General features: G+C 47.9%; 1 protein-coding gene across 7 annotated transcripts in view; it reads right to left on the bottom strand.

Moving 5' to 3' along the window:
* Positions 1 to 22,624, bottom strand: part of DOCK3 (dedicator of cytokinesis 3) — a 509,358-nt gene that overhangs the window by 20,458 nt on the left and 466,276 nt on the right. For 6 of the 7 annotated variants that reach the window (XM_027585591.2, XM_027585588.2, XM_027585589.2 and 3 more), the window contains 9 exons: positions 20,937 to 21,022; positions 18,528 to 18,554; positions 18,296 to 18,391; positions 13,858 to 13,918; positions 13,251 to 13,344; positions 10,677 to 10,825; positions 5,741 to 5,827; positions 4,313 to 4,417; positions 482 to 623 (listed from right to left, as the gene is read on the bottom strand). In XM_027585591.2, the coding sequence (XP_027441392.1) occupies positions 482 to 623; positions 4,313 to 4,417; positions 5,741 to 5,827; positions 10,677 to 10,825; positions 13,251 to 13,344; positions 13,858 to 13,918; positions 18,296 to 18,391; positions 18,528 to 18,554; positions 20,937 to 21,022 (847 nt within the window). The remainder of the gene's footprint in view (positions 1 to 481; positions 624 to 4,312; positions 4,418 to 5,740; positions 5,828 to 10,676; positions 10,826 to 13,250; positions 13,345 to 13,857; positions 13,919 to 18,295; positions 18,392 to 18,527; positions 18,555 to 20,936; positions 21,023 to 22,624) is intronic. The other variant, XM_027585590.2, reaches the window with a different exon arrangement.

Genomic DNA, 22,624 nt, shown 5'->3' with positions numbered 1-22,624 from the left:
GGGGCAGGCTAGTGTTTGCTACCAGACTCCCAAGTGCCACTAAAACCACAGGCTCTCCCCATCCTTCCCCACCCCCAGGGCTGTACCTCAGTCTTCTTGACAAATAGGAGCAGAGCAGGGCACAGAGTGGTGGTTACTCCTGGGGCAAGAGTCCTGGTGGAACCCCAAATCAGCCTGTTGGGTGACTGCTCCTGGATGCCTAGGCAGGTCCTTCATAGGGCAAGGTGGGGACTAAGGTAATGGTAACAGCTAGCCTAGGGATAAAGATCCCCCCTAAAGCCCTGCTTCAGGCACTCCACGGCTAAGGGCATGCCATGGCTGCCTCTGCTAAGTGTGGGTTCAGTGATGAGGACACACTCTGTTCAGGACTTATGGGTAACCTAGCCTGTAAGGCCAACAACACAGCAGGGGGCAGCTGACTGGGTGGACCTCACCTCCTAGGACCCCAACCCGCCTTCCCCCACAAAGCATCAAAAGATACACTGGGCGTCACACTGCAGGATGGCATCGTCGGGGTGGTTGGGATGCTGCATGGCAACGGCCTGTGGGAACTCGCTGAGCATCCTCTGCTGGAAGGCCTCCAGCCTCTCGTAGTCATGGCCCCGGCACACGTATTCTTTGTTCTGTCACAAACAAGACAGCCTGCTCTCTGCCTTGCCTCCAGCCCCCATCTCCACAGGGGTGTCAATAGCTACGCATGTAATAAGCATGTCCTAGGGCCCCCTGTGACAGTCATGGGGCACACAGCACTCAGTCCCTGCCCTAGGGGAAGTGATGATCCAGAAGGGAGAGGGACAGGAAAAGGGAGGCTTGCATTGTGATGTAGCAGCCTGGAGGCAGGACACAGGCTGTGGGGAGCTTGGAGGAGGGAGGGCACCTTACCCAGGAAGGGGTGCAAGGTGCAGAGTGGGATTTTAGAAGAAGCCATGCCTGAAGAGAGTCCTGAAAGGCCCACGTGGGTCAGCAACGAGGGAGGAGCGGCGAAGGGCACTCTGTGTGGGTACTGTGACAACCAGGGCAACAACAGCTTGGGCAGGAAAAGGGGCAGTGGGAGGAGGGTATGTGTGGAGAGCTAGTGGGAGGGTGAGGAAGATGCCTGCAGGCGTGTGCCAAGGAGTGATCGCTGGGGGTGCCACCACAGAAATCCTAACAAGGGGGTGACTGGGTGCGTGCTTTTGAAGGACACTTTTATTAGCTGGGAGAAACAGTGTACATATTGCCCAGTGTCCAGTAGGTATTCAGTGATTATTTACTGCACTGGCAGTACACTCCTTTGCAGTTGCATCAGCAGAACAAACTGACATCATCCTAACTACACATTTCTTAAAACCTTGTGTTACATCATATTTGGTTTGAGTTAGGTCTCAGGTTTTCTGCTAGCGGGCTGAGGTCAGGCACCCTCCACGCTGCTGCTCACCGACTTCACAGCTGGTCCCGAGTGAATGGAACACATGTCCAGACCTCTGGTGACATGTGTCTACGTGCCCAGCTGCCTAAGAGCCACTTTGACAAAGTGGCATCAGGGACTGGCAGCTGCCCCCTCCTGCCACCCGCTCCTGGCATGTCTTCAGAGGAAGAGAGACAGGTCCACAGGGCCAGCTGCACACTCACCGGTACATGGATGATCCCAGGCCAGGCTTCGGAGGACCTTAGATTATTTTGGAATAGGATTTCTGCCCCCTTTCCACTTCCCCTTTTACTATGGGAGAACTCAGCTAAGGCTGGGTCCCATGTCTGGATGGATCGGAATGAGTAAACAATACCAGAAGGGAAGTCAAGGCCGGGAGGAGCAGGACGGCCTCTCCAGTGGAACAGACCGATAGTCAAAGGACAAGAGACATTTCTAAGTCCCTTGCTTGATAAGCAGAACTGACAAAGAAAATTGTAAAGAATTGGTCTTTCATATCAACTCGCAAATGTACAGTCCTCACCAGTATCTGTTCATGGGTCAAATGAAGAGAAACAGAAAATCCCCCAAGAAGGGAGGGCTGGATGTTTTCCTGTCTCCATGCAGATGAGTAGATAATCACATTTGTGAAGCAAGGGAGGCAGATGGTCCAGAGAAACCAAGCTGACAGAGCTAAAGTAATAGATGGCCTATGTGTTCAAGGAAGGTGAGGAAATAGCCTAGCTTTCTGGGGGAGACCCAGCAGGAAGAAGGCACACAGCGCTGACCTTGAGGCTGGTTGTCGGTTTACAGTTTGCTTGTGTGAAAGCCCCAGCATCCTTACGTGAGACAGATCTGGCTGCCACTGCTTTGTACTTGGTCCTTGCCATCTACCAAGCAAATAGCTACCTCCACTGGGACTTATTCCATTTGCCACACATGAGCTGAGCAGCTGAGGGAAGAGAAGGCAGCATGTGGCTCTGCAAGGCAGATTTGTGTGCATGAAACACAGCTCCTAGGGACTGCCCCTTGTGTGGAGACGGGGTTGGACTGATGGGTGATACTTCCTAACACCCACTCTTATTCTTCCTCCATTACCGGCACCTTTGAAACCCCATTTGCACATTCAGACTGTCTCTTGCAAGCATTGTTTGGATGGGCCAGAGGCAGGTCCCCTGCCAGGTCCTACTTGTCAGAAAGTGCTGAGTGCCCTGAGACACTGAGATGCCCTGTGACGTAAGCATGTGTGGTGGAAGCCAGGGCAAACCGTGACAGAGACCTCATCTCTGGCAGGGACAGAAATGAAGATACCAGGGCCTGATTTTGTAATATCCAAAGTAATGACGTTTTAGAGTAAAATCTGGTTTCTGATATACAAATTGTGGGGCTAAACAAGGAAAATAAAATGACAATAAAGCATAATTTGCAGACAAAATGAGAAAGAAATAAGTCACAAGGCCAGAATCATTAGTTTGTCTAAGGACTTCCTAGAGATACTTTTGGTTTCTGATTCTTGTGTGATTCCTTCTTTCCCTTCTGCTGACCTCTACTTCCACTGCTTTTGCATGATCTATGCTGGTGGGGGCAACAAAGAGGCCACTTCTGAAATGCCTGAGGTAGATGGTCCCTAGGGAGTGAACAAGTTCCCTGCTCCTGGGGAGACCCTCTCCCCATTTACATTCTGCTGCTAGAGATGGGCTACTGTGGAATGGAATTGGAGCCTTCCTGGGGGTCACAATTAGGCAGAGTGAGCTTGCTATCCCTGCCAGGATTACTAGTTCCTACAGAAGTCAATTTTCTTTTTAGCCTAGAATGTTTACTGCCTAGGAAATGTGCAAGTTGACTTGCTTTACATCTGAAATGTGGTTAGCCTGGACTCTGTTGCTAGCAGACTGTTTTTATTTTTTCTTTTTTTTTAAGGAGCCATTAAGGCCAACTGACCTGTGATGTGGTATCAAGCTCATCATCGCTCACTGGCTAAAGCAATCTTTCTGATAAAACAGGATCCCAAACATATTAAAGAGATTCTATGAACATTCCCAGCTGCTCGTTGAGACTTATAGACACGGAACTTTAGTGACATATTGGGACTGGGGACAGTCAGAGCTAGTCTTAGGTCTCAACTGCAGCCCCAAGGCCCTTTCATCAGCACAGCTTCATTTAGGTCAGCTGAGCACAGTGAATCCCTCTGGGCTACAGCCTACAAGCCCAGGATGACTTCTCCTGGAGCCTCTGGCTTTTGCAGAATAAAGAGAATCACAACGTTCAACTGGTGTCTGTATATCTATGCTCAGTCTTTCCTTCGTTCTGTTGGTACCCCAGCTCAGCCTTCCAGGGAGTGATGGGGAGAAATGGCTGTCACCATCCTGGGCCAGAGAACTGGCTGCCTAGAAAAGGCTTTCCACAGCCAGATCCCATTTGGCAGCTCCCACAAATTTCTCTCAAATCAACAGTTTCTCCAGCTTGGTTGCATAGCCTACAGTGCAGCCAGGGGGAAGAGCCATCATCTTAAATGATGAACCCCAAGAGGTCAGCCTACTGTTGAGGTCAGGGCTGTACTGGTGTCCTATCTGCCTGAGAATAATCACAATGAAGGATTCCAGGCACTGAAACTTGAAGTTAGAAGGTTTCTAAACATACCTGTGGGACATTCTCAGACCCTGGTCATTTCCTGCAGGAATTTGATTTGGTAAGAAAATCACCGTCATATATCCCAGGTAGCTACAAAATAGTACAGCGGAGTAAAACAAAGTCTAAAGTTGGCAGTCAGTCCTGTTAAATAAAGCCAAATGCCTTTTGTGGACTAGTTAGTCCTTCAAAATGAGTATTCAGTAGAATAGGGAGAAAGGTTAAAAAAAAGCCGGTTATAAATGAATTATGTGTAAAATATGATATAAGTTCTTGTGACTACCTGAATGGACTCACCCGAAGGAAGAAAGGAAACTTCCTGCCATAGAAGCCGACCCGAAAGAACTCAGGCTCCAGGCGTTGCTGCTCCATGATGTTGTCATAGTAGCTGGCCTCCATTTTCTGTGAATGAGAAAGGCAGTTGCCTTCAGGTTGGCCTGACTGCTAAGTGGTGTCCAAAGCAAGTTCTCCCAGGCCCAATAGACATCATCTTTTGGAAACAGAACATGGCAACACAGACCATGTAGAACGGAGTCCCTGGCCATGATCAGCCTCTCCCCAGGTTGCTGCCTGATGGAAGAGGAAACTCTCCTACCCAGTGGGTGGACCCAATCCCACACAGATCCAGGCTTCTTTGTCTTTCAGGGGCACACATTGAGCATGGACTCCTCCCACCCCTTTGGATTTCTGGTTTTGGTTGATACTTACTACACCAAGTGACTTCTGGCTGGTGTTACTTATAGGTGGCTAATAGCTATTCTCAGCACCGTTTTCCATCAGTCCAATTGCACTGCTCTTGTTCATCCATCATCTGACTAAAGAGGCTAATAATCACAGCGAGAAAGTCTCAGTTGCCAGGATCACTGGTACTGTTCCTCTTTAAGAGATTTTAAACTTTAAAAGTTGAACTAATATCCATGATGTCTGGTATTACCAAGGTCAGTACGTTTCTTAGTACTGGTTGGCTTGGCTTCACATTCAGAAAAACTCACTGAATTTTGACTGGGAAGATAGCTCTAATACACTCAATCAAGCCAGCTTGCAGGGAGGCAGTGGCCTTCAAAGACCAGTCAAGAAACTACTTCTAGAGAACCACATCTATTATGTAGACCCAAATCCCCACCTGGAGCAGGAAACATGGCAAGGAGGAGAGTGAGACTGCTTACTTCTCTTTGCTAATGAAGTTTGCAGCTACTATGACTCAGAACCCAGCACCAGCAACCAGAAAAGTTTGGTAGAGACCTCTGAAGTCTATGGGACATTTCAGTTACTTTTTGAATATTTAGCATGAAAGAAGGGAGTAAGAACAAGGTGCTTGAAAGTGACCACAAGCCAAAGCATGGAAAGATTTTATAAAGTTTTCAGATGAAGCATCCCTGAACAAAATCATTTAGGAAAAGCTTCTACATGAAATTGAGCTGCTACCTCCTCCTTGAACCTCCCATCTTATCCTGTATATGCTGCTTCTCCCTTCCCTGAGCACCAGTGGCTCTTGGGGGCTGGATCATACCATTGTTGGTCAGATGTGTGTTTTAGTTCCCCAGTGAGACTACAAGGGTCTTGGGGGCAGGAGCTGTGGCCTCCACTTCTCTGGTACTGTCCACAGCACTTAAACCAGGGCTAGGCCCACAGTGAATGCTCACTCAGAGCTCACTCAGAAAGTGATGCCAGGGAAGTGTCAGCACCTCCAGTCAGGGTGGGGGTAGGGGAAGGGGCAAAGCTCACCCGAATCCAGCTGAGGCTCTGATAATCGTAGAGGCTCTCGTACTGACACGCCAGCTCCCTGCACAATGGGATCCCAAACTCCCAGCTCTGTGTCAGAAGGAAAGACAAGGCTTCAGCACCTCAGGCATCCTCAGAACAGCCCCAGCTCATAAGGAACACATCAGAGGGCACAACCAAAGGCCCCCTGCAGCTCATCTGTCACAAAGAACATCCGCTCAAGATGAATCTGCGGAACACAACACACGGTGCTGTGGCTTTCTAGCTCACGGTGGAGCTTTCTCTCCACCTCCAAGAGGCCTTTCCCTGATTACCTCATCAAGGACAGGAACTTCTCCACCCATTCTCTGCTTCATTACTCTCCAGTTATCTTAAAAAAGTATTTACTTTTCTGTTGTATGAGTCTCGATTAGATGATAAACTACATGAAGGCAGGAACCCCGTTTATTTACTTGATCCTCAGAGCCCAGAGCAGTGCCAGGCACGAGCAGGTACTCAATAAAGATTTATTTAGTAAGTTGATGAAGGTAACAATGACTTTTATTATGTTTTAAGTCTTTATTGAAATCCCAGTTAGTTAACATACAACGTAATATTAGATTCTGGTGTACGATATAGTGATTCAGCACTTCATAGAACACCCAGTGCTCCTCACAGCACGTGCCCTCTTTAATCCCCATCACCTGTCTCACGGCTCTCCCGCCCCTCTCCCCTCTGGTAACCATCAGCTGGTACTCTAGAATTAAGAGTCTGTTTCTTGGTTTGTCTCTTTTCTTCCCTTTAATCATTTGCTTTGTTTCTTAAATTCCACATATAAGTGAAATCATTTGGTATTTGTCTTTCTTTGAATGATTTATTTTGCTTAGCATGATACCCTCTAGCTCCATCCATGTTGTTGCATATGGCAAGATTTCATTCTTTTTGATGGCTGAGTAATATTCCACTGGGTATATATACCACCTTGTCTTTATCCATTCATCATCTATCAGTGGAAACAATGACTTTTAAATTAAGATTACTGAAGCTCAGAAACAAGTATGGAAGCCAAGCAGGAAGCGGCTATCCAAGCGCTTAGTAGTAGGCCTGACAATTTCCTTTTAGAAATATTCCAGTCTTAAAGAAGGCTTCAAATGATCCTTGCCTAGTCAGGTACCAGGCTGCCTCTGTGGTGTGGCTCCTGTTATGGTGACAGGCCCACATAACAGGCGCCTGAGGAGGGCTTAAGGGGCCTTCACTGAGGGCCAGACTGCCTATTTCCTCTGCTTTTTAATATAGTGCTTTCTTTGTTTTGTTAGATTGGGAATCATTGGTTTACTTGATATTTCAGCTAGGCTCTTCTCCCAACTTCTAAATGCTAATTAAAATTTTTTATTATAAGACATTTTAAGCATATAGAAAAATAGAAGAATGAACCCCTAGGTACTCATTACCCAGCCTCAACAATGACCAGCTCATCGCTAGTCTTGTATCATTTATACCCCAACTACTTATTGCCCCCCAGAGTTTTTGAAGCAAATCTCAGACATCATATAATTTCACCCAGTCATACTTCAATATGAATGTTTAAATAATAAGAACTATATTTAAAAAATAATATTTGAAATAGCATCAGGGAGAAGGACAACTCTGTCATTTGGGATTGTGTTTCTCAAAAAGAGCATATTATTTTTATCCTTTGAAAGAATTAATGCCATATGGATTCAAACTGCAGGACCAATTAAAAATATTAAAACAAATCAAAGGGAATTTTTAAATAGACTCTGGCTCCCTGAGTTAATACAGTGCCTCTGACTTAGGGGGCTAGAAAATCTCTTACACCCCCAATACTGCATCTTTCAAGGGGGACAGGTCAGCCCTCTTTCTGGCTCCAAGTGCCACTTGGGCAGGTGTCAGCCAAGTACCCACGACAGGGTCGGCCTGGCAGACAGTTCCATAGGGGCTGGCCAAGCAGCTGAGCTGTGCACAGACTTCTGGCCAACTTGCCAAGAGCGCCCCGTGGGGAACTGCTCATTTAGGTGATGAGGGCCCCACATGGGGCTAAAGGCACTCGGTCTGCTGACAGTAGCTCCAGGTAAAGCAGGTCTTCTCCCCTACTGGGATCAATGCTCATCTGCCTTCCTGGCATTTCTGCCCTAATTTGTGCAATTTGCCCTCCTGCTCCAAGCCCTCCTCTCACCTACCCCCCAATTATGTTTAGAGTGAGCTAGGACCAAGAGTTTGAAGACCCTCTGTCAGCCTTAAGGGACTGGGCTGGAACCTGGTGGGTCTGGTGGGTCTGGCAGCTTTGAGAGCTGCCTCTCAACACAGGGAAGAAATGTGCTGCATGTATACCGCATCCCCGCTATAGCTTTTCTCTTGGTCTCCTTCCTTCCGGCAGGAGGCAAAGCCAACTCTAAAACTCCTTACTAATGTCTGAAATCCAGTTATTTCCACCAGCTCTGACAGATGTATGCTTTTACACTTCCTTGTGGCCCCTCTGACAGGGACAGCACACACGTTACATTGATATGTAATACAATACAGGCTCATTATAATCAAACTGGAAAGGAAGGCAAAGGCCTGCGACTCCGGAATGGTGGTCCTTGTACTTCTTTTTACACACAGCCTATTAGAAGCAAGAGATTCATCATTCCTTCAGAGGAGCATAGGCAAGAGTAACCCTCAGTCAGGAGAGCCCAAGCCCAGCTCCACAGAGAAGGCTGCTGCAGTACCAATGGTCTATATGCCAGATAAGCAGGGGTCAGAGGCCTTTGTCCAGCTTCCCTTCCTGTTTGCTCCCTCTGCCCTGTGATGGCTGACCAATTTCCATCTTCACACCTCTCCTTCTTTCTTTCAACTGCCGCTCTGCTAGACCTTGTCTGGCCTGGGAGTGCTGACCCTCTGTGGACTGGAGCCCAGTCCAGCTTGGGGCAGACTCCCAGGTTAACCACCTTACCACCGGAGAGAATGGCCCTGGGCTAGACTATGACCAGGATTTGAACTTCTGACTCCATCCTTCTGGGTGCTCATGAAATAAACATGGGACCACAGGATGCTGGGTTGTTTGTACTAGGCAGATAACAGAGGCTGGAGTGTGTGTAAGAAAAGCGGAGAGCCTGCCTCGTGAGGCAGGGTGTGCTGGCAGTCTGAGGGCTAAAACCCCTTTACCTGTCCTTCCCCAGAGTCTTCTTTTCTGCCCTCCTCCTGTTGCCAAGGTAGCTTTTCTCCTGGCACCAAGAACCCTACAGGAACACTTTTTCTGCAACAGCCAGGTTTTGCATTTTTGGAGTCAATAAAAAAAAAACCTTGAAGGATTTCAAGAACTGGTTAGCCTTATCCACTGGTTCTATTAGGTACTGAGGAACAGAAACACAGAAACTGGACCTTCTGTATGAACCCAAGAGGATGAATCTGATAAATACCTCTTTGAGGATGAGCTTATGAAAGGGCTCACTGAGTGGTCTGCACTCAGCACAGAACCTGTTCCCCCAGGAACTCATAGCAAAAACAGGGTGGCTAGAAGAAGTGGGAGAGCCTCAAGAAGGTGGCCTCTGGAGCCTCTGGTCCTTCCCCCTGTCCTGCTCATCTACAATACTCGGGCAGGGTTTGCATTTTGATTCTCTTGTCTATACTAAGCCATAAATGTCCTTTTCTAAACACTAGTGTTTAGTTAGTGTGGAGTGAAGCGGGGAACCGAACCATTGTCCTACTGGTAGGCTCCATCAGATTGGGTTAACTCTCCACTCTGTGCTCCATGCCCACGGAAAGAAAAGAGAACTACTATACTAAAAGCACGCAGGCACACTCACACCGTGCTCATGCCTCTCCCTCTCAGCTGGCAGGGCTTGCTGGGCATGTTGGTAGATGGCAGCTCCAGGTGGGCTGGATGCCAGAAAGGCAGGCCTGGAAGTGTACTGGTGTGGGGCCCTAAATCTAGCCCTGGACCGGCAAGGAGAGGAGGCTTCGGGATGGCACTGTGGCTCTGTCACAGGTGGCTGCCCAAGCGCTGAGCATGGGCCTCCTTTCTGGGCTAGGTTACCCGAGAGCTCCTAAGGGTTTGGAAAGGTTCCTGCATGGGTGAATGCTTTCGACAAAGATTTCTCCTATGTTATATAAAACTGATGGATATTTTCTGATTTATGGGCAAAAGCCATTAATGTTTAAAGCTTTCTTTTTAATGATGAAAAAATTCATTAAAAAAACCCCAATTTCCATTCAAGTTAGGGGTTCAGCCACAACAGTTCCCTGAGTGATCCAAATTCAGCTTTTTAAAGCACACTCAAAGCTGAATAATGAGCAAACAGCATCAAAAGATCACACAACCAGCCTTTCCAGTACATGGCCGCAGCCAACAGTAGGTGGTCAGAGGGTCCCACAAGGAGCCCTCTGGGAGATGGGAGCAGGACGGCTGGCAAGTCCCCGGGAGGTCTAAACTGAGGCTGACGGTGCCTGCCAATCCCCCAGAGTCGAGCTCGATGGACAAGAACCCCAAGGAGACAAGTCCAGTCTGTGCTGTGAGGGAGGGAAATCCAAGATAACATGTACCAGGAAGAGGCAGGACAGGCCTCCTTTGACTAAGGTTAAAATCCACTCATTTTTACAGCTTATATTTTCTACAGCAGATTAGAAAGCTACTCAGTTCTTGAAGTAAATCTAATAAATGTAAGTGGGGGCCCAGAAGCCCCTGCTGTAGGAGCATTAGCATGTGCCAAGCTGCTCTGTGGGATTGTCTCTGACACCTTCAATCTGGAATTGGCTTCCAAGCCACAGAATTAAACTGTATGTTTTTTTTCCCAGAGAAAAATCACGCTGCCTCCAAAGCTAATGCACACACATGGGCATCCACCCACTCACCGCCCCACACACCACCCTCTTAGCTTCTGCCTGTCCCTACAGTGTTGAGATGCCACACATTACAGCAGAAACTGAAGAGCTGAAAGGCCTGCCTAATGACACCCACCTTGCCTTTGTTGAAGTAGTGGATGATCTTGCGGCACAGTCCCTCTTTCCGCTGCCACTCTGTCTGGGATGGGTAGTGGAGAAATTCCCGCAGCGGCCGTTCCTCCCACTGCAGCAGCTCACAGTAGAGGAGCAGAGTGAATGCGGCCTCTGTGGGGACAGGAAATATGGAGGTCCAGGGGCTTCTCCTCAGGGATCCAGGAGTAGCCTGGTGCCAGGGGACCAGGCAAAGCACCATGCTAGGGCAGGGCATGTACAGCCCATGTCAGGGACACTGGATACCAAAGGTAAGATAGAGGGGCTGCCCATAGCCTTAAGGGGCCTAAGATCCTGGTAGACACCTTCCTCCCATAGCCTGAGCACTGATCCTGGGCTCCAGAAAAAGTATGGCCCAGTGACCTGAGTTTGTGCACAGGCTGCCTTGCTTTGGGAGACACTGACATGTCAGAGAGTTCTTGGGTTCCTTTTTGGTCACTGACTACAGCTTCCTTTCCAACCTTCTCAGAATGGCTCTTATGGGTAGGCACTGACCAAGGCTGACCCTAAACCAGCCCCATGCCTCCAGCACCATTTTCTGACCTCAGCATGGCCCTCATCTCTACTATTTCTGAAAGGACCAGAGAGGAGTGTAAATGGTGGTAACTGTGTGATGGGCTTGCCCCCAGAAGCTCTGTTCCTGGAGGAGCTTAAAGTTGATGCTGGACCCAGGGCAGAGGACCAGTGACACCTTACCCTATACGTGGAACTGTTGGAGACAGTTATATAAAACAACAGCAACTAAATACTATGGGTCTCTAAATTCGAAGGCATGTGTCACACCGAATTACAACCACTGCTCTTTCCTCTCCTATTTGCTCATTCTTAGTAGGCATCTCCTACTGGCAAGGTCATTAGCTCTAGCTTCTGCCTGCCCTTCCAGGCCGTACTCAAGTCCACTCCCCGTGACTGTGAAGAATCCCATTTCTAACTATTCCGTAACCCACTTCCAGTTTTAGCCAAATACACCTGCCTGCAGCCACTCTCCAGGCTCCTCATTGTTGCCTTTCCACCTGTGCTCCGGCCACTGGGCCCTCCTGCCCAGGGATGCACATGCCTCTTTACTGGACCTGGACGAGGAGTCCTTTCTTTCTGGGGACAAGACCCTGAGGCACTCAAGGCCTCCCTTTGGAACTCAGGAAACCAGAAGAAATCTTCTTCTTTCCTGATTATATCTTTTTCAGATGTTATTCCTGAGGCCACCAGAGACATGGCTCAGCACCCTCTCTCTGTCCAAATCCCTGACCCAGCCTCTCAGTCATGTTCCAGTCCTCGAGGAGTTTAGTAAAAGCCTCTATAGTACATGAAATTTATCAGTCTATTACTTCACCACTTTCTCAGAGAGTTGCTGGAATCATGGGTGGAAGTAGACACTGAAAATGGCAGATTCAGCCCAGTCATTTCAGATTTTCATTCTTGCCAACCTGTGTGGTCAGGAAAGGTGGTATCTTTGCCAAACAATCTCTTACATCTCGAGATAAGGAAGAAGGATTCTGTGTTTCTACAGATCCATCTAATTCTAGTCATGTTGATGGACAAGAATAGCTTGAATTTCCTGGTTTGTCACACAAATTCAAGTCTTATGGCTCAAGAGCTAGGCTGCAGTGGCTGGTCACCACAGTGAAGAAGGTGACTATTTTGGGGGAACTATTGCGCAAGGTGATGAGGCAGGAGACGCATGCATATACCCTCCTGACTCAGAGTAGTGCTCAGTAAACAGTGGGACAGGCAGGCTGAAATGCTTTTCAATTTGTTCTATTAGAAAAGGTCTTGGGGCGCCTGGGTGGCTGTTGGTTGTTAAGTGTCTGACTCTTGATTTTGGCTCAGGTCATGATCTCAGGGTCGTGAGATTGAGCCCCATGTTGGGCTCTGCACTCAGCAGGGAGTCTGCTTAAGATTCTCTCTCTCCCTCTGCCCATCCCCCTCAAAAAAAAAAAAAAAAAAGAACAGGCTTTGTATGGATTAAATTGTAGACACAATGAAAGGATCCCCGTCTGGCCTGTCAGAAAGCCAGATGAACATTCTCTGTACTCTCCACTGGGAGCTCAAAGTGGGGCTGCTGTGCAGTTGCAGGGGGAGGAGCCTCGATGGCAAGGCAGTTCTGCCAGTGAGTTCTGGAAGTCCCAGGGTTAGGTGGATATTTTTGTGTTGTGGCCTCCATAGCTCTGGCTGTGGAGGTCTTCAGGAAGGCTTTGCTCATGGAGAGCGACATTGAACTCAGGATGCTCTGAACCTAGTACATCAGAATTTGGAGGTTACCCTTGAGGCCTCAGAGTTGGTGGATAGGAGGCAAGGAGAGAACAGAACGGCCTCAGACAGCAGAGGACATGGTGTGACGGCACAAGGGGAATTTCTGCCTGCCTTTTCTCCACCACATGTTAGAAAGAGTTGAGGGAAAGGAGTGAGGTGAGGGCGCCGCACAGGCCACACCACTCTGCTAAGGTCTGGCAGGCACCAGCTCAGAGCCTTCTTCTGCCAGCTGTGCATCCCTGTCCAGTCTGTCCTCAGGGGGAGGCATGGCTGTACCCCTTACACTCACCTGTGTAGTTTTCAGCCTGCAGATGCATATCACAAAGCTTATGGATGTAGCGGATATACATCTCTTCTTTGTTAATCTCAGATTTGTAAAAATTCTGTAAGAGAGAAGGAAATACACATCAAGATGAGAGAGGCTTCCACCTGTAGTGGCCATACCTGAGCTCCAGGCAGCTGGCCGAAGCCCTGGGTGCGCTGGGCAGGAGAAGGAGGGCAGGCGTGGAGGCACCCGGCACCAGAAAGAGAAAGGACTGGCCAGAAGGCACACCTGCTCCCCAGGTGTGGTGGGGCCAGTGGCAGATCTGTGGGTGTCCTAAGTAGTGAGAAAGAGGCAGAGTGCCAAGGCAGATTGGGAATTAGGTACGTCAGGGTTGACTGGACCTTGCCAAGAGGCCAGGGTGGAGTTCTGTCCAAAGAGAAGCTCATGTCGTTCCTTTCCCAAGTGGGAATGTGACTGATGAGGTGCAGGTCTCCAAGATACCAGTGACAGAGCTGATATCCTGACTCAAACCCTTAGGCTAACAGCCACTGTAGAAGGGCCAAGGCCAGCACCATGTAGGACAGAAACCATTCCACTGGGCAGATAGGAGGAAGGGCCCGTGTCCTCTCACCATCAAGTTAACAGTGCAGCCGATCTTCTTATTCTCTGTTTCCTCTCCTTTCATGCAGTCCCTGGATGGGAGAACACAAATGAATGTCCCATGGCATGAAGTGCTGCCTCTGGGACAAAGCATAGAACTCCAGGGTCACGGAGGCATTAGTATGACTAAACCCGAAATTAGGATGCTCTCCAACAGAAAATGCTTCCACAGATGGGGACTGTACAGGGAGCTCCCTCTGAGCTTTGGAACCACTTCTAGGGTTCAAAGATCTCTGTTCAACTGGTGGCAGAGTGTAGAGCCCAGATCGTTCTTTAGGGCATAAAGTGGCACCGACCAATATCCTCAGCACAGAAGAGCATATCAGTAAAGGAGAATGTTGAATCCCCAAGTCCTCAGAAGGAGAGGCACATATCCTTCCCTTTGTAGGATAATGTTCAGTAAAGGAGAATGTTGAATCCCCAAGTCCTCAGAAGGAGGCACATATCCTTCCCTTTGTAGGATAATGTTCAACAGAAGCCAAGATGCTCCACTCCAGGGACCTAGATTCAGGACCCTGTGACTATAGCAACCACGGTGTGGTCGTCATGTTCACTGCCTCATTGGCTTTTCTCCCTATGCTGTCCTTCCTGTGCACTAGCGGGAAGCACACGTTTGAAGTTTCTTTCTGACTTAGGGGTAGCTTCAGCCAGGGCTGGGGCCGTGTTCACGCTAAGCTGAGCAGGGCAGGATTGGGTGTAGGAGGGATCAGGGCTGGCCTGTGAGACACAGGACAATGGAAACACTGAGGATGGATCCTTCCCTAGGGAGAGAGAGGTCAAAACTAAGCTCCTCTGGAAGGAACAGAGGCTTGGCACAAAGAGACAGAGGAGAAGGAGAACCAGATTGGTGAATCGGGCAAGAAGCCTCTTGTACGCACAGAGTCCCATCTGCCTGTTGTGCTTCCTTCTGTGGAACCCCTTACTGCTCTAGTATATAGATACAGTTCCTTGTGCAGCCGTGGGTTAGGGAGAGGCTGCATAAGCGGGTTTATGGAGCACTAAGATCAGGCGGAGAGAGAGTGTCTTGGCTTTCCTCCGTTGACAGGCATGGGGCTCACTGAGGAACATCACAGCTGGGAGTCAGGAGCCCTAGTCCAAGTCACTGAAGCTCTGGGTGATCATTTGACAAACTCAGTTATCCCCACCTCCCCAGCTGTAATCCAACTCCCAGAGGGATGACTTCTTTGAAAGAAAGGAATACTGAAAAATCTCACAACTCTCATGGTATTCTGCAAAGTCAAGTGGCTTTCCTATTATGGAGGGCTACTATCAGAGTTGGCAGCAATGTGGGATTTGGAACCAAGGTCCTCCTTGTTGGGTTCCCTATCAGTCATAGGCATTTGGTTCCTTTGTAGCCAGACATGGGGGTCCTGCACATGCCACTGCAGAGTCTGTCATTTGGAGCTAGCAGGGACAGGAAAATGCTGTGACTTTTCAAGCGGAGGGCCAGATGGTCAACTTGTTACAAGCAACACACAAAGTGGCAGGAGGCATCTGTCTCTCCAATAAGTTGGCCCCAGAGAGGGCAGTGAGATCTCAACTAGCTACTTTGGCATTAAATGGTTTGTTTTTTCCTAGAAAGCATCTGAAACACTTACCAGGCATCACCTTCTGTTTGGCCATAACTAGAACTTTACTGCCAAGTCAATTAAACAGAAAAGCACTGGCCTCAACCTGTTGATACCAGGGGCATTCCCTACACACCTTTGTGCACTATGACCACCTCTCCCATGTACTGCTAACAACCGACTCTTCTCTTCTGTGTGGCTACTCAACAGAGAGGACACCTTTTAAAGCTTCTAACTTGGGTGCAGCCATTGCTCTTCTGCACTCCTTCTCTGGAGGATGAATAGGGAAGAATCTCCTAAGGAGGCTTCTGAAGCAACTGGCTGTGAGCATTGTGCTGGTGCTGACCTAGACCAGGGCGAGGGCAGCCCTTAGTGAGACTGGAGAGGCCTGAGAAAGGAAGGCTCCATAACCTCCAGTTCCTCTTCTAGGTGGAGGGTTCCACTTAAATCCCCAAGGGCTTGGCAACTCTAGCTCTGTCCCTGCATGTTCCAGGACACTAAGAACCACTCCCCTCACCCCCGAACCCCAGGGGCTCTGCTTCCTCACCCGGGAAATACAGAAGCCACCAGTGAGCATCTTTATAACTGACATAGAGTATCATTCACACAAAAGCTGAAAACATTAGTTGAAGAGGTACTCAGAGGAGGTTCATGCTAGTCTAAAACTGAGTCTTACACTCTAGGTTCAGCTCATTCTGGAGTAAACCTATCAATTATTTGCATAATCAATGTGTATATATTTAACTGTCAACAACTATTTTCTTAGTAGGTTCTTGATGAACTAAACTGCACTGGGGTTGAAGAGACTTCTTGGTTCCTGCATGGTCTTCCCATCAATCAGTATGTACTATATACGTGCCAGAGGACCATCAAGACTTCCTTCAGGGCACCAGGGAGATAAGGACAAGGTCCCTGTCCTCAGGGAGCCACTCTCTTCAATTGAATGAGTCAGAAAGGTGAGGAAGGATCATCATCCAAGGTGACCGATGCTTTGAAAGAAGTATGTGCAAAGATCCAGGTAAGCTCCTATTTGGGAAAGCCTCCTTGATGGGGCCTGGTAGGAAGGCCCCTCTTGGGAGGACACAACATGTAGAGAAGCCTGAAGAGAAGGATGTGAGTGGTAACAACATGGATGAGGGGATAGGGCATGGCTCTTGAGTCAGATGTGGGTTCAGATCCTAGCAATGGCATTCCCTACCAATGGTGTTTCTTCACTGATATAAACAAGGATAACCCTTCAGGGCTGCATATGGAATTAGAGACAATGTTTGTAAAGCACAGAGCACGTGGTACATTTTTAATAGATAAGAGCCATCATAAGCATTGAGGTGTTTCCTTTCGTGTTAACAAGGAGCAATGCTAGGAGGTTAGGGTGTGCAATGGCTAGTGGGGACTGTCAGGGGACAGGGCTGGAGAAGTGGGCAAAGCCCAGTTTATGAAGGGGCTTTGATGCCATGTGAAAGAGTATGAACTTTGTTTTTCAGGAACCATTCTTGAGACAAGAAATAGAAGAGAATGAGATTGATTTTGGCCATGAGTTTGAGTTGTTTGTACAAGGTAGGTACAAAAATCAAACAGGCAGCTAGAACTAGGAGAAGAAATTAATTTCAGCTCTTTCTGGTAGGCCACAGTGAATAGAGCTGACCTTTAGTAAACATTTCAGTGAGGGGGAAGTTATAAAATTTTGTCCACCCTTCTTCCCTGTCTGATGGTAGGTGCAGAAAAGGCTGGGGATGTGGCATGAGCAAAGGAGTTCACTATTCTAAAAGGGGTCCCCAAAAGGCCACTTGTAACCTCATAAGGCTCAGGAAAAATGGGTTGAAACTCACACACGCACAACTGTGCTACAGGAAGAGGGGATGCTTGAGACGTCAGCCCATTTCTTGAAATTCCATTCCCATGCCTGGCTAGTGCACAGGACACCTGAGTCTTCTTTGCAAAGCACAAGTCTTAGCATAGCAGGACCCTTTATACAGCAGCAGCCAGAGGTGGCCTAAACTCCCTCATTTCCTGCTACATAGGTGCGCTCTCTTGGCATGTGCACATCTTGTAGCACAGAGGAGACAACTATTGCTTGGCCATGGGTTCCCTCTGTCATTCTTCCTCATTCCCTGTCACCTTCCTCTAGGCTCCTAAAAGGTACCCTTACCCACCACATGAACTCTGCTGAGAGAATAAGCCTGCAATAGGGGCTTTGCTCCCACTTCTGGAGTAATTAAAAAGCCATGATATGACAGAAGGCAAGACTTCATGGAAAAACTAATTTTACATGAACTCTCAGACTGAACACAGCATAAAGATCTCTGAGCTCCCAGTCTGCTTCCTCTAATCTATTCATGACCAGGACCAAGGGACAGAAATAAATAGACTTCAGGCAAAGAATAGAGGCATGGAAAAGTAGGGTCCCCAGTCCCTGGAAAAACCAACTGGAAGTCCAACAAAGTCCCACTTCTGCACCAGGTGACATTTCCCTGCCCACCTGCCATATGACCCTCAGGAACATCTGCACAAAGGACCTACAGTTGTTTCCTGCATTGCTCTGCTGTGCCCATTCCTCTGATCCTTAACCTTTCTGGATGGAAAGTCAGATGGCTACATGTCCCTGGGATGCCCCCTGGGGGCACATATTAGGAGGGATCCCAGGAAGCCCTGGCACACCCTTGGGAGAAGGCTCTTTCCTTGGCCATTGGTAGCTTCCTAATGACTGGTGATGGCACCCAAAACCAGAACAGTTCTCCCCCTAAAGGCCACATGGTCTCAATTTTAAGGTCAGGGGATGTCCTTGCTGAGGAAAGTATCCTGATCGGAGAAGGTCAGGTAGGTAGGTGCCTGAGAAGATACCTGTAGTCAAGAAGGCGTTCCATGAGGCGGGTGACTGAAGTCACAAAGGAAATGCCGGTTTCACGCCATGTTTCTTGTTCAACCTTCTCCAGTAGGCTATTGGTAGGAGGGTAGGGGAAACAAACACAATATATAATTCATGAGCCTTCCCCGGGCACCAGATTGAGGTCCCAGAGCTCGTGGGGCCTGTGATGGATCTGGAGACAGCAGACTTACCACACTGCAGTCTTACCTGGGGTAGGGCCCAAACAGCTGGGTTCTACTCCATGCAGCAGAAAGCAAAGACAAGGTGATTACTGAACTGGCAGGAACAGCTGAGCATATTTTCCATTTTCCTATCTAAGTTCCTAAGGATGCCAATGACTGAGGAAGGGGTTTTAAAGTCCCAGCCCTTTAGATGTATGCTGTGAGGTTGGTTCTGAAACAGCAGCTGAGTGAGAGCCCTGAGGATGGACCTGGCTTTGCAGTTGGCCATCTACCTCTATCACTGCTCAAGAGGCATCCTCAGCAAACATACAAACTAACCTTTCCACGTAAACCAAGAAAAAGGTTCCAACTAGTCTTGAGGGTCCAGTAGGATGGGCAGTGAGTGAGTCCAGGAGCTAGACTTAGTCATCTCCACTGTCAGGGGATGATTCCCTGTGAAACGTACTGAAGCCAGGAGCTAAATGCCTAGGTCCTTTTCTCATTTGCCAGCCCATGCTCCTGGTACCTCAGGGCAGCCTCTGGCTTCTCTGCCTTCTCACAGATCTCTCCTAGGGGATGATGACCTGGACTCTCTGCTTGCTCCAGTGATAAGCCCAGGTGCAGGTGTCACTCCTCTGATTCCTTTCTACACGGTCCCTCACTCCCTGAAAGTCATGAAAGTCACCTGGAATGGCCGACCCAGCTAGAGGCCCAGCCTGGCTTGCTGTTCATGCTGCCATGACGGTGATGGTCTTCTCCACACAGTGTGTGGCCTGAGCCGAGGCTTCTGGGAAAGTAAGGGTTTCCCACGTGACCCATGTTACTAGAGAGAGAGGGTAGCACCATTGCTCTGGCCTCTGAGCTGTGCGGATGAAGCCACTGTGTCAGTATTTCCCGAACTGTTCTATAGAGCTCTGCTGTCTTGGAGGACTGAGAAAGATGTCTGTGAGCAAACAAGCCTGGGAAGTGCTGGTCACACTCCCGTTGGAGAGATTTCACAACTTTCTTTGTATTGTAGGCTTTGAGAAGTCCTACAATACAGAGGCCTGTTCAATTTTAATTGAATCTTTTTTGAACTGATTAGCCCATGATCCACTCATTATCTTCCCCAAAACACAAATTGGGAAATGCTGCTCCATGGTTCTCAGCAACTTTCAGCCCTCAGACATGATTTAGAAGAATTTATGAAACATTATTTGGTCAGGTAATTAGTAAATGCAAGTTATTTGTGTGCTTTTTCCTTTGCGGTAAAATCATCTGTTAGTGACCTAGGAAGAGATTTCTCTGCATTATTTCCACAATTGGAAACATCTTCAGCTAAAAGAACAATACTAAAGTATGGATTCATTTTCACAAATCATAATTATTTAAATTTCAAATAAATTCATATTTTATTGTGTGGCTCATCAAGGAACACAGTGGGCAGGACATAGCATGAAGATTACCCCGTCTTGAAATGGAAAGATCTGGGTCTTCCCCCGACAGACTTGCTTCTCACTGGTCATTCAACTGAGGGCAGGATAACATTTCCCCGAGCTCAGTTTTATCACCTCTATTCATGAGGATAATTTCTGCCCTGCCCACTTCACAGGTGTGTTGTGAGGATTAAGTAAGAAATGTCAAACACGTTTTGTATACTGTAAAGTTCTAAGTAAATGTACAGTATTATTATTGGAAAAATACATTACAGGCTTGTCTTCAAAATGGCACTAAAAGAAAAATATTAAAGCTGGAAATAATGAGTAAGATGGGAAGGGACTCTATAGCTATAAGAGTCTTAAGATTTTGTTCTTTAGGAAGATAAAGTGTCCAACATCGCTATTTATCTAGGAGGACCATGGTTCCCCTGAGTCTCTCCTTCAGACTTAGCCCCCCGTGGCAAGTCCTGTAAGGTCTCTTGGCCTCCATCAGTTCAAGACAGAAGCTATGAATGGTGGACCTGGGAGAACCCCTGACATCATTCAGTATAACCACCTATTTCACAAACAGGGACACTGACCTGGTGAGTGGGTACAACTTGTTAAAGTCACAATACCCATGGTAGTGTTTTTTCCAAGCTGATTGTACTATCTTACAAACTAGGGATTTAACTTTTTTCCTCTTAGAAATGCCAACACTGAGCCCTCACTGAGTCCCCATGGGCTGTTTGCCCAACTGGATCCAGTGCATGCTATGAAGACATACGATGATCCTTTTCCTATCAGCAAATCTACATGCTCAGAGTTATCGTCTGTGTCTACCTCTTTACTCAACCATAGCAATCCCTGAGAGAGCTTGCTACCATAATGCCATCTTCCTGTTGACTAGGAATGACCCACATGTTGACTAGGAATAATCAGGTCTCTCCTGATACCCACCCTCTGAAGCCTGCCCAGTGTGGGTTGCACCCCTACCCTTCATCAGCCCACTTCACCCCCTCCCCCAGCGTGGGGTGCCAGGGGCTGAAACAGCTTACAGCAGGCCGAAGAGTTCCCTGTAGCTCTCGTCGCCTTTCCCTTCTGACACCATGCTGTCCAGCTTGTCAATCAGCTCAGCCTCCACCTAGAAGGAAGCAGAGACTTCGTAAACCCAAGGTGACCTCAGAGGAAGGATGGGAAATCCAACTCCTGCCACAAGTGAGGATGGTGGGGAACTGCTTCCTGATTTTTTTCCTTGTACCAAATAAATCCTAGAGAAGGCAAGATCTCATCTACAGCACCAAGAAACCACCCTGCCTCCCCCAATTAAGAAGGCCTTCTACTCCAGTGGTTTAAATAAAAGTTGGAACTTATACACCTCAGATACTATTTTCCCAGTCGAGGGGCAAAAGGCAAGGATTTCCTGGAAAGAAAAGTATTTTGGATCCAAAAAAGGCCTTTGTCAATTTTTTTTTCTTAAAAAATGCTCAATCGAAAGAAATTGTGTGAGTAAAATACATTTGGTTAGAACTTTACCCTCTAGCCAGCCAGTCACAAAGGAAGCCTGCTGCAGGGCTAGTCCTCACTGTAATGGCTGACATGACTCTGAGTTGAGCATTTCCTTCAGAGATTCTCCGTCAGGGTAAAATCCTCCAGTTTGTCCCTAGAGGACCTAAAGAGCTGGGGCTGCTGCCTCTGCCACGGTCTCACCACTGAGGCCCTCGCATTTCTTACTGGACTCCTACACTGTGAGGAGAGAGACTGTACTCGTTCCCACCCCATGGATCTGCAAGGCACTCAACTGGGCTCAGCCACTTCTCTAATCAGCCTCCCTGGATTTATTCTGAGGTGAGAAAATAGTTGTAAGTGATGTGAGATAAAAAATCTTTAAACCCCTAATTAGCCTTTAAAATGTGGTACTGTAAAAAAAGTGTGGTATTGTGGTATTATTTATACAGATACTTCATATAAACAAAAATGGCATGGCTGCTTTTAATGAGCTGTAACAGAAGCATTTTCTCACTTCACATAGGGCCAAAGAGTCCTAAGGCAATGAAGTAAAAAAAAAAAAATTATTGAATTAAGAAATTCATCAAAGGCAATTATGGCTTCTGAAATCCCTTCAGCAGAAAATGAGAATGGATGAATAAATATGGTCCTGTTTATAGGGGTCTGCTATGTGGCCAGGATGGAGACTGTCATACATTTATGTTTGGCCTGATGAGTCAGTGGCTTGAATATGCCCTTCAGAGAAAAGAGAAAATCTGAGACCAGGGGTCCTTAGAGATAGATGCCATTCGTCTTTCTCTGTGTGGAGAAGAGGCTTCAGCAGGGACTTCCCTGGGGTCATGTAAAATCAGGAAGAGCCAAGCCCAGAGGCCAAGGTCTCTCATTCTCAGTTCAAATCTTGTTTTGTCTTACTGGGGCAATCAGCTGGCCACAAGCCTCCCAGGGGAAGAAGAGTCTGTTATAACAAGGGATCTCTTTTCACACATGCAGGTACAGGTAGATTGTATTTTCCAGAACAGGGCAAAGGAGGGAAGGGGGCCTGGAGCAGCAGAAAATATAACAGGGCACACATGGGTGCAGCAGTTCCCTGGAGTTTTCAAAATGGGTCCCTGGGCCAGCAGTATCAGTCATCAGGGATGTCATTAGAAATGCAAATTCTCGGGGCACCTGGGTGGCTCAGTTGGTTACACGTCCAACTCTTGATTTCGGCTCAAGTCATGATCTCAGGCTCGTGAGA

The sequence above is a fragment of the Zalophus californianus genome, chromosome 1 (genome assembly GCF_009762305.2).
Source record: "Zalophus californianus isolate mZalCal1 chromosome 1, mZalCal1.pri.v2, whole genome shotgun sequence".
In the NCBI taxonomy this organism is placed as follows: Eukaryota; Metazoa; Chordata; class Mammalia; order Carnivora; family Otariidae; genus Zalophus; species Zalophus californianus.
The sequence above is the reverse complement of the archived record's forward strand: the minus strand, read 5'-3'. Positions and strand labels throughout refer to the sequence as shown.